The 13,711-nt window shown below is 36.7% G+C and overlaps 1 protein-coding gene and 1 long non-coding RNA gene across 7 annotated transcripts; one reads left to right on the forward strand and one right to left on the reverse strand.

Moving 5' to 3' along the window:
• Positions 1 to 369: 369 nt before the first annotated feature.
• On the reverse strand, positions 370 to 5,232 carry LOC131544444 (uncharacterized). Its single transcript, XR_009272133.1, has 3 exons — positions 2,542 to 5,232; positions 2,141 to 2,421; positions 370 to 610 (listed from the first exon to the last, which is right to left on the reverse strand). It is a non-coding gene; the product is annotated as an uncharacterized LOC131544444 (long non-coding RNA).
• A 713-nt stretch (positions 5,233 to 5,945) lies between these two features.
• LOC131543317 (uncharacterized) lies at positions 5,946 to 11,911 on the forward strand. 6 transcript variants are annotated; one of them, XM_058780529.1, is made up of 7 exons: positions 5,946 to 6,484; positions 7,187 to 7,671; positions 8,070 to 8,241; positions 8,349 to 8,792; positions 9,718 to 9,785; positions 9,942 to 9,996; positions 10,918 to 11,911. In XM_058780529.1, the coding sequence occupies exons 2-7, from the start codon at positions 7,456 to 7,458 to the stop codon at positions 11,094 to 11,096; spliced, it is 1,134 nt and encodes a 377-aa protein (XP_058636512.1). In that variant the 5' UTR covers positions 5,946 to 6,484; positions 7,187 to 7,455; the 3' UTR covers positions 11,097 to 11,911. The 6 variants fall into 6 exon arrangements, with proteins under 6 accessions (XP_058636512.1, XP_058636513.1, XP_058636515.1 ...); XM_058780530.1 differs by having other exon boundaries at positions 7,469 to 7,671; XM_058780532.1 differs by having other exon boundaries at positions 7,469 to 7,521.
• Positions 11,912 to 13,711: the final 1,800 nt, after the last annotated feature.

Raw genomic sequence — 13,711 nt, forward strand, 5'->3', positions numbered from 1 at the left:
TCCCGCGCTACTCTCCATTCGAAATGAATGACTTCCGGTCTGTCGCTTGTCGGAGATAGTGGAAAGGCGGCTTAATAGGGTGGGCGGGTTTTGCGAGCGGTCTGCCTTGCTCTTTCATTGGCTGTAGCTCATCACCACACCTGACACCACGTGATTTCGAGTCGGCCGACCGGTCCAGATATTTGGCATGCTAGATATTTGTTTTGCCTCGCCGACGAGTCAGCGAGCGTCTTTGATGCATCATTGTGTAGTTCACACATAAAGATTGCGGAGCGCCGATCACAGCCCGACCTGTCGGCGAGCTCATTAACTTGCAAATCGGGCTTAAATCGGGCTTAAAATCCTGTAGTGTGAACTATGAGTAAAAGTTCTCAAGAATGCCATTTTTTTTGTTTGCCTGTTGTGTAAATGTCATTTTCATTAACCCAGGGGCATTTCTGTGGGTCAGCTGGAAGATGTCTTCTTGTAAAATCATGTCAGAGGGTTTAGTAAGAAAACGGCGAGAGAGGATCTTATTTGGAGCTCTCCAGAGTGGATTTAGACTTGGAATGAGGTGTTTGCGCTCTGTTTTTCCTCGCTGTACCACACATCCACAAAAAGATGTAAAACCCTGTAAACAGACAAACGTGATGCTTCAGTCCACCATTTTTTAGTTTTCAAAAAGTTTCCATTCCCCTTTCCTTTAGTCTTCACGTCACTATATTTTTCTACTTCTACTTAACAGGGAAACAAAGAACACAACCTTTTGTATTTCACATCCTCCTAGACTAGTGTTGTGACTTAATAATAACCCTTGTTTTGACCCTAACTGTCTTTTGGTAGCAGAAAAAATGCTAGAGTTTCACATAATGGCGTACCATTGTGATGTGACTAATATTTCCTCCTCATTTCACCTGACCAAAACAAACCACCATGGAAAATTGCATTACTCAGTGACATGACGATCATGACTTGAACACATGTCTTTTATGACGAGTATTACAATTCATTTGGTATTTTTGGGGGGGAGCACAAAGTCAAAAATGTCAGGGTGATACGATGATATAATAATGACAAAAAAGCCTCATTAAAAGAATGAAGCTCTGGAAAAGATAACATTAAATGATTTGGTGTAATATTTTAGCAAAATTTCTTATTAATATTTGAAAACTCAAATCCAAGTCATGTGATTTGACAAACAATATCACGTGGTACAACCAACATGTGGAAATTATAGAAGACTCTCCAAAGACTTATCATAGTCATGAATTTATAATTAATACAATTAATGTGTACACCCTCGTCTATTTAAAAAGCGATGCAAATTAGTTGTTACATTGTACCTAATGGTTACACCGCATGACATTTTAGAGTCATTCAATTTAAACTTGGACTGAAAAACCATTTGAAACTAACATGAATATTAAGAGTCCTGTGCATTTCTAAGAAATTGGCATGGGTTTTATCATGAACACTCTAGTATGTCTGTAACTGTCAAAGACATGTTTTCAGAGTTGTGCATTGTTTCTGTTATAAATTCATATTAATTTGAGTTCATTTGTTTAAAAAATACTTGACTAAAATGTATGAATGTGATATTCACAGTGTAATAAGTAGAAAATGAGCTCCCTTGAAATGTTTAAAGTTGGGGGTTCTTTAAGAAAGAGTGACTGTTGAAGCGTAACAGGTCACATGTTGAGCGCTGGACCATTGCATTATGGGTCAATCTAATGTGGATGCAGAGAAACTTGAGTGTATACAGCCTGATAAAAGAATTACTTTATCTGCATGGTCTAAGAGGCGCACGGTAATTCATCTTTAAATATGTTGCATTTGTGTATAATGTTGTTTTATATCAGTTTATGTAAACGATGTTAAGTGTAAATAGTGATGTCATTGGATTCAGATTTGTCGCACATGTTCACTTGCATATCAGCTGACATTTGAATGAGAGACTGAGAAAAAGGACTCTGAGAGATGCATATTTTAAATATATGCTTTATTTCTTGTAGTTTTCACGGTGTCTGCTGAAAAGAGAGAGACAGAGACACAAATAAACAGCAAAGACATCTGTATGAAGCGTGGCTATCATTTCATTAGACCAGTGCAGCTACAATGTCATTAACCCACATTTTCTCTCTTGTACCCCGAGTAAACCTACCTTGCATTGTGTTTAAGATGCAGAATAGGTAGAGTATCGGGTAGCTGGTATATCCAGAGGCGAAGAAGGCCAAACCCCATGTTATACCCACCAGACACATGAGGCCCAAAACTGTGCCAGCATCCTTCCAAACTGGCATCTTGTCATGTCTGTTGCCCACATGTCGTAGCTTGAAGATCTGTCTGGACACTGTGATTAGGATTGCTAAGTTGAACAGGAATACGACGGTGAAGTAGAAAATGTTCACGCCATACAGGACACGAGAGTCTCTGATCCAGCAACTGTATTGTACCAAAGAAGGTTTTACATTGTGAGCAGCCTGTACTTCATACATACATTTGACTACATAATTTAACTACATTTATCTGTATGTAATACAAAGTTATAATTTGAAGACTTACATGTTATTTTTTGCATTCGTATCAGAAAATGTTATCTCAGTTATACCATAAATGCTGTTAACTGCGAACAGCAAGCCTCCAACAATAACTGCAGGGACTCCTGTGGACAAGATCCACTGGTGTCAAAAGTATTCACATTCATTACTCAGGTAGAAGTATCGATATTAGGGTTTAAAAAGACTTCTGTAGAAGTTGAAGTATCAACTCAAGCTTTTTACTCAAGTAAAAGTGTAAAAGTACTGGTTTCAAAACTACTTAAAGTATAAAAGTAAAAGTAATGTAAGGAAAAAAATGCCATTAAGGACAAAAGCTTAGGTCGCGCCACAGGGGCCTATTGTGCACTACCCCACCTCCTCAAAAAAACATTTTTCTAAAGGCCATAATGACTATAATGTTATATTAAAATGTTAATGTTGAAAAATTTGGGATGCACTAAGCTACCTGTTTCAGCCGCATATATGCCTTTATATATATATATATATTACGCATTTTAGTACAATGCAAATACATTAAAGAACCATATATGTGTACTACTGAGCATTAACATGTTTCATGGAGCAGAAGATATGATGACTAGTTGCCTATAAGTATTGTAATGGTGCAAAAAGTCAAATTTCAGAGGCATGTCATCAATAACCTTTATTGGAATGTAAATGTACACCCAAGCTTAGCTGCAGGAATCTGTGAGGGCAACGGACAAGAAAATTGCTGTACCCAGGGCAGGCTTAGTTTAATTAACAATTACCCTTGTATGGTTGTCTATATACAATAAACATTAGTGCTGTCAAAATTAATGATTAATCCAAGTGATTAATCAAAAAAAACAAAAAAAACTCAATCCTGATGCCTTCCTGGTTTGTACTATGCTCAATTCTATAGCTAATGGCAACAATGTCACATTTAACTAGAAGATGTAACAAACACTTTGGACTCAATCCTGTATGTACAACACAACCCGGTCTCACGGCAGTTCGCGATTTAGTCACGTAATTTAATCTATTTATTCGTGGCAGGCAGGGCCGGATTATCCATAGACGGGATTGGGCGAGTGCCCTGGGGCACCAGGCAATAGGGGGGCACCAAGTGATTACGATAATGACAAGACCTTTAAAATATTTTTTCATGTTTTGTATATATTATTTTGCTGGAAGAGATACAGATGCACAGAAAATGAACAGTTAATGATACAATATACAGAGAGAATATCAAATATATGCACGCATATAAAGAATTGCGATTGGGTCAGGTCCCAGTGTATTTGCCCCCTCCCCCCAGTCAGAGTCGAGCATATTTATTCACAAATGGATAGGCAGCATCGACTTGGCGGTTGTGCTAAACGTAAATTAAAAAAAAAAAGAAGAGAAAATATCATGACACATAGCCAGGGCTATACAGGGCGACTGAAAAGTAGCTACTGTGTGCGACTATCAAAACATATTTAGGAGCACCTGTATGACTAACCCGATCAGCACAGGCTATTTGTGTTTGCGCTGAGAGGAGCTTCAAAGATTTCTACTTGCGTGTTTGTGCAGCGGTGAGTGGGCCTAATGTATCGCAGACATATGTTGATTCCTTGAATGCAATGTTAATCAGAATCCACTCACTGCTCAAAATACTTTTGTTCATTGCTGAGTTATGCAAGCTCACAAATGCTCTCGTTATAACAAACAAAGTGTAGATGGTGTAAATAAGAGATTCGTTGTGCAGTGTAGAGAGCTTCAGTGATTATAATGGAGTTTTGTGAGATTGCTGAAGTGAGTAACAGCTTTTAAAGATTATTAAAGGTGTTTGTAAATGTGATATTAAATTAATTTATAAATTAATTATCACTTCAAATGTGGTCACCCTAGGGCACTACACTGTGTTAATCCGGGCCTGGTGGCAGGGACATGTTTATTTCGTTATTTTCGTAAGTCCAGCACGTTTTTTAAACTAATGCATTTCAATTGGATGCATCTTTCGTGCAACAGCACGATTCTTTCTGCCAGTCGGGCTGCAGCAGAGAAGCTGTTTAATCAACATTTATTCACGAGATCTTATCACGGTTTATATGTGCAGTGCTGCTGCTAGCCATTTTGGTGCCCTAACCATAATTCCTTTATGATTTTAAACATAAAGACAGTTTGCCAGTCTTTTATATACCTCCTACTGTCAAAGTCAAACTTCGTCAGGTGCTGCGCAAATTGCGCAATCCAACGGAGCACCGGGGGCACCATCTCTAGAGCAATTAAACACTCTTGTTATGCCTGAAAGGTGCCTAATAATATATACTGAAATAATATCGGCATTATAATTATTGACTATGATTATTGATTTTTCATTAGGCTATTTTTGGTGCCCCCTCAGCAAGTCGGTGCCCTACGCACTGCGCGTGGTGGGAGTGGCGGCGCTGTATATTAATTATGAATTATTATTTCGGTCTTTTTCGGTTATTATTTCGAAGCTGGATTGCTTTGCTGTTTATTGATATTTTTAAAACTATAACGCTACATCTATCGACATTTATTTAGATGTTATCATTGTATTCATTCATTTCTTTATTTTAATAATATTATTTCGGTCTTATTACCGGCGAAATATTACAGTAAGCCAGAACACGGGCCGAGCGGGGCTCATTCTAAGCCCATTAGCCACAATGCAATGCGGACATTCATATCACAGCATCTGACAGCGATCAGCGGGTCATTAACGACAGTATAGGCTATCGCATTTATAAGCAGCCTTTACAATATATTTAGAGTCTAAAGTTTAAAAAAAATTGAAAAGCCCAAAGATCTGTAGGCCTATCTCTGCTAAATGAATTTAACATACGTTTGTGGTGCCCTTTATTTTAAGTTTCTTTTCTTTTCTTTTTATTTAAACTATATTGTTACTAAATGTGAAAATGTGTAAGAGTAATGTGTCAAGGACTTGATATTGAATTCTGTAATTTTAAAAATTCAATAAAAAAAAAAAAAAAAAAAAAAAATACATTTAATCTATGTTTTTGTCACCAGCAATACAGTATGTTGCTCAGTTTTGTTACAGTAAGTTAAGCTCCGAATTTTTTTTAAAGTTCCAGTGAGTTTCTTCTGTTGTCCTGTTGGAAAAAAAATATATTTTAATTAGTTTAATTTTTTCGCAATGTTTTTTTTTTTTTTTTGCACAACAATATCCGGGTGACGGCGCTACCGCCAATTAGCTACTACTTCCTCTGGAGTCGTTGAGTACAACACGTCATCACTCCCAACTTGTCACATATTGAAGCTTGGTCCCTTTGTCGTCATGTTTTAACTCACTGGGTACCCCTTTGTCGTCATGTTTTAACTCACTGGGTACCCCTTTGTCGTCATGTTTTAACTCACTGGGTACCCTTTGTCTTCATGTTTTAACTTGCAGGATTCCATAGACTTCTGACCGAACCGGCGGCGTTGACATTTGACCTGCAGGAGCTGACCGCAGTGTGTACGGGACTCGAGACTATGATAAATAGGAATAAAAAAGAAAAGGCTGCAATAAATTAGTCATGGCAGGGCGATTCGATTGGCGTCCCCCAGGTCATATTTAACTGATTTTTCATTTTAAAAACCACTCGTTGCCTGATATCAAAGTGCGTCTGTGAAACAGGTTCAGCGGTGACTTTAACAGCGCTCCAGCGAGCAACAGCAGTAGTGTATTCCTCGTAATGCTGCTGTTTTTGTCGAGGCTTGTTGATGATGATAAACGTATTTAATGTGGTGTGATTATGTTTGGTTAATCAGTGATTAATCAGCGCAATGCAATGCGATGCAATCAACCTATTATTTATTTATCTATTTATTTATTTATTTATTTATTTATGTATTTGTTTGTTTGATTGATTGATTATTTATTATTTTTATTCATTTATTAATAAGTCAATCAATCAGTGATGCTGACGTCATTGTAAGGCGCGATCCCAAGGTCCACTGCGATTTCCCGCTTGGTAAGTAGACCAGTTAATTAATACAGATGGGAACACTCCTTAAATTTATGGTACAAAAACTGTATAACCAGGTTAAAAAGTTGTGTTTAGACCCTTAAGAATTGCAAGGTAGCAGTTTCGTGATGCAGTTATTATAAAAATATAACGTGCTGCACCAAATGTGTAGTCGGCTAGCTTAAGTTAGCTAATTAAATTCAAGCTTGTTTATTTTTTTTTCACATATAATCATGCAGGATAATATCATAGGAGATTGTATGATTTGTAATTATGATGTGTGTTCAGTTACCCATATTACAGTAAGTTAGCTCGATCACAACACTATAGCCATTTATAAATGTTCAGATGAAGAACAGTGTTGCCAGATTGGTGTGTTTTCCAGTAATTGATCAAAATCCACACAAAATTATATAGTAAACACACAAATCTTACCAATAATAAACTATACAAATTAATTCATAACTACAACAATAACATTTGCTCATCAAATGGCATAATAAAGCAAATTAAGCGTTCTCTTATTTTCCATGTCTGTCATTTGCCTTAAAGAAATAAAAGAGTACAACAGAAATATCAAAATGCCACCCGTCCAAGCCCATTTTATTCCACGTAGTACAACTCAAAACTGCCCAATCTGCCAACACTGACGAAGAAAATACTGGTAAAAATGTAAGGAGTTCAATATTTTTTTTCCTGTCTTATCAGGTCCTTCAAATTTGCCAGCTTCCAACATTCTCCTTTATTTTAACCTCCCTCCACACACACACACACACACACACACACAAACCAAAGGCACTTTTAAGAGCCACGTCTGTCTTAATAACCTGTACTTGTCTCTCTGTAGCTCGCTCTGTCTCTTTCTCTATTTGCATTGTTCTATCTGTCCATCTTTCTGTTTCTCTCAATAGGTCCTACAAAAACTCTATTTTAACACATTGTCTGTTTTTTTGTTTTTGTGTATATTTCTTCTTTATATGTCTTGTCAAGTTATGACGAGGCCCAAATTCCGGCCCTGCCCATCTTGCCAGACTCCTAATCAGGCAAGCAGGAAAAGTTGTTATGTCTGCTTTGGAAGTCTGTCCACTAAACAAAAAATAAATGACAAAGTGGTGTCACTGGATAGCCAGTGGGGGCAATCTGTCAAGAAAAGCAGAAATGTTGGGCGCATAATTGATTCTGCCCGTATTGCAGTAAGTAAATTGCAGATTTTTCATAAGTGTTATTTGAAGTGTAACTGAAAGCCCATGTTTGCCACATAGTAAATATCATAGACTGCTGTTAGCAGTATGATGTGGCCTTTATAAACTTAGTCAAGGAAGACTCTTTGTCTTTAAATTGTGCTAAAGAGAAACAATAAGTTGTGTTCTCTGTCAAATAATGAGTCAGTCATGTTGGCAATGGTAGAAACTGAAAGAGTACCTCTGGCCTTATCTGAAATTGAACTTTGATCGTATAAAAAAAAAAAAAAAAAGATTAAATTTAAAGTCCATTAAATGACCTTAAAATAAAATTGCTTTATACAGTACTAATGTATCTAATAATTCAGTGGGGTTAACTAATGTGTAGTAACTGCATTTGTTCATTTCAGGTGCGGAAACTTGAGGCAGTGGGTTACAAGCCCATTTTATTTATTGGAAAACAAAATAAAAAGGCTTCAAATAAGTGGGTTGCAGACATAATTACCCATCTGCACCCCACTCCTGTCACAAGAAATGTTTTGGAGAAAATGCGAAGGGCTTATGAATTTATCTTGACTAAGGGTAAGAGCAAGATTTGTGTTCAGAAATTATTATTATTATTTAAAATAGATGTATTTTTCTTTGTTAATATAATACAGATTTGAAATGAATGTAAACTTGTATTAAAGCAACCTCCACAGCACAGCAGCACAACAGCCCCAGTCAGGAGCAGCGCAGTGGTTCCATTCTGGAGCCGGAGAGCCTCACCGTGGAGCAGCCGGAGAGCCTCACAAAGGAGTCCGAGGCTGTGTTTATACTCAACCTTGTTTCTCTGTCTTCCCCACACTCTCCAACTTCTCTCTCTCCTCCATCATCTACTAGTTTTACAGCTGTTCTTCCTCCACAGTCTTCTCCACCTCCACCTCCACCGCCATGCTCTAAGTCTTTGCAACAGAGGAAGGAAAGGACAAAAACCTCAATCTGTTCACCAGCACCTTCTGCCACCTCTGTCTCTCCTCCATCTCTTATCCCCACAGATCTCTCCCTTCCACAGTCTTGTCCTCCACCTGCTGCCTCTTCCATCTTCCAGTCCTTGAGTCAGGAGGGGCCAAGTGTGAAGAAGAAAAGAAAGGGTAAGTTTTGTTTTGCCATGGGATATACCTTAATACACACAATTAATATAATTTGCTCTCAGACAAAGTTGACTTTAGGCAAATTAAATTTATTCGGGTCATCAGGTCATTGGTAGCCATAGCCAATACACAGTGTTTTGTGCTTTAGTTATTTAGCTGTGTTTAAGTGGACGGAGTCCAAGGGCTGAGGTTAATGTCAATCACTGACTTAAAGGTGCAGTAGGAGATCTTGGAAAATGCTAACTTTAGCCTGATAGCACTGAAAGCGAGCGTACCACCCTCCCTGCAAATTGCTGTCCAAAGCCATGCCCGCTGAACACATGAACGTACACAGATCAGACGATCAGAGACAACATTACTACAATACATCACATGTCATTAACTGGTGAGAAAACTTCATAGTAAAAGTACTACAATACCAGGAAGGAAGGTCAGGTTGTTTGCTTGCCATTCTCGCTCTGTCTGCGTAGCGTACGTGAATGCGCTGATGACGTATCCTGTCTACGCAAACCGGGTGTGCAGAGGTATGCAAATACATGTTGACAGGCAGGTAGGAAAGCCAATAGAAACGCTTGGAACGAGCGTTTTGATTGGACGTACATTTCTTGGGCCTACGCCTTCCACAGATTATATAAATACATATTAAATACATTTAGACCACTTAACTTAATGATTGCTATCGGGATGTGAAGAGACTTTCAACCAGAATAACAATAAATATTTCTGAAGACAATCACCTATTGCACCTTTAAGCTAGGAGGGCTTCTGGAGACCCAGCCCAGTACATTTAGCTTGATCCACAAAAAGCAGGGACAAAGTCACTTGGACACAAGTGGACAGGACCACAGATCACCTCACAAGACTATTAACTTGAGATTCAACTACAAAGCATGACACTAAACTTTCCTTGTTTTTGATCATTAAGGTTGCCGAAAATGTAGTAGACAGAAGATCTTCCTGTTTGATCAAATAACTGGGGAAAGAATAAATGAGGTAAAATGTCTTTTATTAGGCTACTTGCTTGTCTTGGTGACTGATTCTGGCCTTTAAAGATAATAAAACAATATGTTATGCCCTATCCAGTAATTACTTAAACAGCTCAAATAATAATTACTGTGTGTGTGTGTGTGTGTGTGTGTGTGTGTGTAGGCAAGCAGCATAGAAGTTTCTGTTATTGATGTCTGTGGCAAGAGAAAGGGCGATGGTCAGTAGTCTGGACTGAAACTCAGAGAGTGTGACTGAATTTCAAATTCTTGAAAGAATATTCCATTATTTTTGATAGAAAAAGGAGAACGATCTGCCTCCTTGTGTGGATTTAGATATCTAGTTATTAGTTAGAGCCCAAAATTTTGTGATTAAAGTGGACACAATGGATTATGGGAGCTGGACAATTCAGTGCTTTCTAAGTAATTAATACAATTTTAAAAATAGTTGACAGGCAGCCAAATACAAATACTACATACACAACTAGCTGAAGCTTATTTATTGAGCAGGACATTTACCCAATAATGCATTAGTAGTGAATCATGAAGGCATAAAATCATTTTTAAGCATCTGAAACATTAAAAAAAGCAATATTTCTAAGATGGAAAATGCTGTTCTACATGTGATTTTCAATGGACCGATTGCAGTCAAACGAGATCTGTGGTCTCAATTGTACTAGATGATGTAACAATACATCCATCAAGACACAAATTAATAAACTTGCATCTTATTTTTTGAGGTTTTGGACCAATAATTGTTTCCAGTAGTGTCTTGCAATGAAGACTATAGAACAGTGACATTAGTGGTAAAATGCATGAGGAAGATTAGGGCAATGAGAAAGAGAAGAGCAGTATTAAATATGAAGAAGGGGAGAACAATGATGAATGGCAGTGGGAGCAAGATGCAGTCACTATCTTTATCCCCGAGTCTGTAGAACTGACAGATCTGCTTGGAATGCAACATGAAAACATGCTGAAATTTTAAAACTTGTTCAGTAACTTATTCTGCAACTTATTCTGCAAGTCATAGCCCCTTTCCAGCCAATCCAATAAATGTCAGTGAACTCTCTAAATTAAACCCAACAATGATCTTTATTTTTGTTCTGTGTTCTAATGATATGTTTCGCTTATGATACTTACAGTGGCTAAACTTGGGATGACACATGGGAGCCTGCCAGCGAGTTCCAGCATTTTTTGCCAGTGTCTCCAAATCCCAGCCATCTTTCACCATGACAGTCTCCTCACCCTGAACACCTGGACTCGTCAAGCACACTTCAGTTCTGAGTGTGTTGTTGTTGTTTTGCTTGCTGTTCTTCATTAAACTTTTTGCACAGTGCATACACTCTTTTAGTATTTTTTAAAAAAAGTTGTCATTTTAAACACCTTTTGCATTTGTCATGAACTGCGTAACAGCCAGGTAGTGTAGCATGGAGAGGGCCTGCTACAAACACGCTGTTTGTTATAATGGCATGCCCAAAGATATTATTTTTAAAGATTTTTGCAGTGCAATTTTAGTATTGCATTGATGCAAACTCCTCACCTGTAGGTGACAACTCATTTTTTTGAGAGAAAAATGAGAAAGTGATCCAATGAGAAAGTGTTTTTATTATATTTTAATATTCAGTTATGAAAAGTTAGACTGGTCTTATTTGTTTTGGAAAAGAAAGGCTGATAACCACTTGGCAACTGCTACCAAGTTTTGTATAGTATTTTCTTTACTCTTTACTAAAATGTCTAAAAAGGGTAATATTTTATGTAATTGAGGTCTGAGATGTGGAAACGGTGAAGAGAGAGAAGGCAAACATTTTGCATTTTAGGTCTAATCATCCAATATTGTCTTAAATAACCTGCATAGCACTTCATCTTTTATAACATGGGATTTTGACCAAATATATTCAATCTTGATTTTTGTAAACTGTTGCAAAAATATGTTTGTTTGTTTGTTTTTTTGGTGTAAAATTACAATTTGGACATATAAGGTAATAAAAATATTTATAAAAATACCTGGAAGTATCTACATATGAGCATGTAAAACAAATATCTTAAAAAAATTTTCCTTGTGGAGCATGACCCCGGTTCTCACCTTTTTACCCCTTTTACCTGTTTGCATCTGTTTATAGGTAAGTTTAAATGAACTGTCTGTCTGTTATGCCAAACATGAATAAATACCATAAAACAAATATAATAACAATATATTTGTTGTTACATATTTGTTTCCATTTTGTCTAAAATATAATACATTTATTAATAAGAATGATTATTACAATTTTTATATTTCACTAAAACTGATTGCTTTTATTTTCGTAAAATTTTATAATGAACTGCTATTTTTATGTCTTTAATATCAAGTATCTAGGTGAGAGAGGATACTGTACTACATCTGTCTACATTTGTCTTTTTTCTACGTTTTACATATTGATACATTTTGGGAAAGGATTATATATTCGTATATATATATATATACATATGTATATATATTGTGTATATATATACACGCAGAAATTAAACATTTTGAAATAGATTATTATTTTTATTTCTTATACTGTACACAGCTGTCGCAGTTAGTTACCCTCCGGTTCATACCATGGAAATCATTAGGCCCTTGCTTTGAAAAAAAAGATTAGCCAGGTTAGCCCCAAATAGGAATCTATAACTATAAAAATATATTTTTATTTTTAGTGAGAAGAAACAAATATTTAACTAACCTTCTGGTATAACCCACCTTCAGCCGGAAGATCCCGTAATGACCATATTAGGACAAGTAAGTGTGACGTTTTGACACGCTGTGGCTGGACTAACTTTTAGGCAAAAATGCAGTGTGCTTCATGTTGCAAACTATGTTTTATTGACATTATGACTTCAGTAATACTGTCATTGAACAATGACGGATTGCTATGTTGCAAAAAATGACCCATTCACCGAAATGCTAACCCTAACCCTACAGCGCAAGTAGGGAACTACAATTTACAGTGCCATGTCCAGTCGATAGAGTGACAAAGGCTTATGGGTAACGTAGTTTAATAACCTTTTAGTAATTAAATTAAGTAAATACTATATTTAATTAACAAAGGGATATCTAAATATGTTCATTGTGAAAATCTTTACGATATATTTGAGAGCCAGTTCGAAATTTGGTATTTTACTAAGAACACTTTTTAAAACACTTTTTTACAAACTTTCTATAAATGTGAGAAAACTGTGTCCAACATTATTTATTAAACATAGGATAAGTAGTTGTCCTGCTGTTTTTCCCTTTGATATGCTCATTGGACTTTGAGTTACAGCCATTTGAAATGTGCCGTTTTTTCCTCTTCCAGGGGGCACTTCTGGTCCCCTGGTGGTGAAAGGGCGATACAATCTATACAGATGTACTATCTTTGTCATGGACAACAAACTGTTGTCACATTTATGCCTGAACATTTTTATTGATTTCTGCCCCTTTCTGTATTTACAACATGCGTATGTTAGGTTTTGATGGTGCTGTGAGACTCTGAAAACAGAATACAGAAATACAGTAAAAATGTACACAAAAAAAGCTAAAAGTAACATGTCTAGGCAACATATTATTTCTTTATATATCATTCATTTTCCTTTAGCAAAATGGCAATGGGTGAACTTGCATGTAGTGTTGGGAAATAATGATTCTTCTATGTCCCTATTATAAGCTGCTTATTCCATGTCTCCAAACAGGTTTCAATTGTTATACAGCACCCTACACTAGGACACAGGCATGTGGCCACAGTTGTTTTTCCTCAGCCCAGGGCTGAAGACCAAAAATGATTTTTTTCCCTGTGCATCATATTTCATTTGATTATTATTACTCATGGTTATTTAGTCTTGTTGTTGGTTGAGGTGGAGCTTATTTTGAACTATTTTGTAGACAACTGTATCTAATGATCATTGTCAATATGAGTTAATCTGCTAATTATTTTCTCT

This window comes from Onychostoma macrolepis, chromosome 07 (genome assembly GCF_012432095.1).
Source record: "Onychostoma macrolepis isolate SWU-2019 chromosome 07, ASM1243209v1, whole genome shotgun sequence".
NCBI lineage: Eukaryota > Metazoa > Chordata > Actinopteri > Cypriniformes > Cyprinidae > Onychostoma > Onychostoma macrolepis.

What these genes read in the sequence shown, in the direction of transcription:
- LOC131543317 (XM_058780528.1), top strand. Translation starts at nt 7,456, where the DNA reads ATGTCTTGTCAAGTTATGACGAGGCCCAAATTCCGGCCCTGCCCATCT. An exon ending in TGTGAAGAAGAAAAGAAAGG is followed by an intron (nt 8,793 to 9,717) that starts GTAAGTTTTGTT and finishes TTGATCATTAAG; the next exon opens with GTTGCCGAAAATGTAGTAGA. An exon ending in CTGGGGAAAGAATAAATGAG is followed by an intron (nt 9,786 to 9,941) that starts GTAAAATGTCTT and finishes GTGTGTGTGTAG; the next exon opens with GCAAGCAGCATAGAAGTTTC.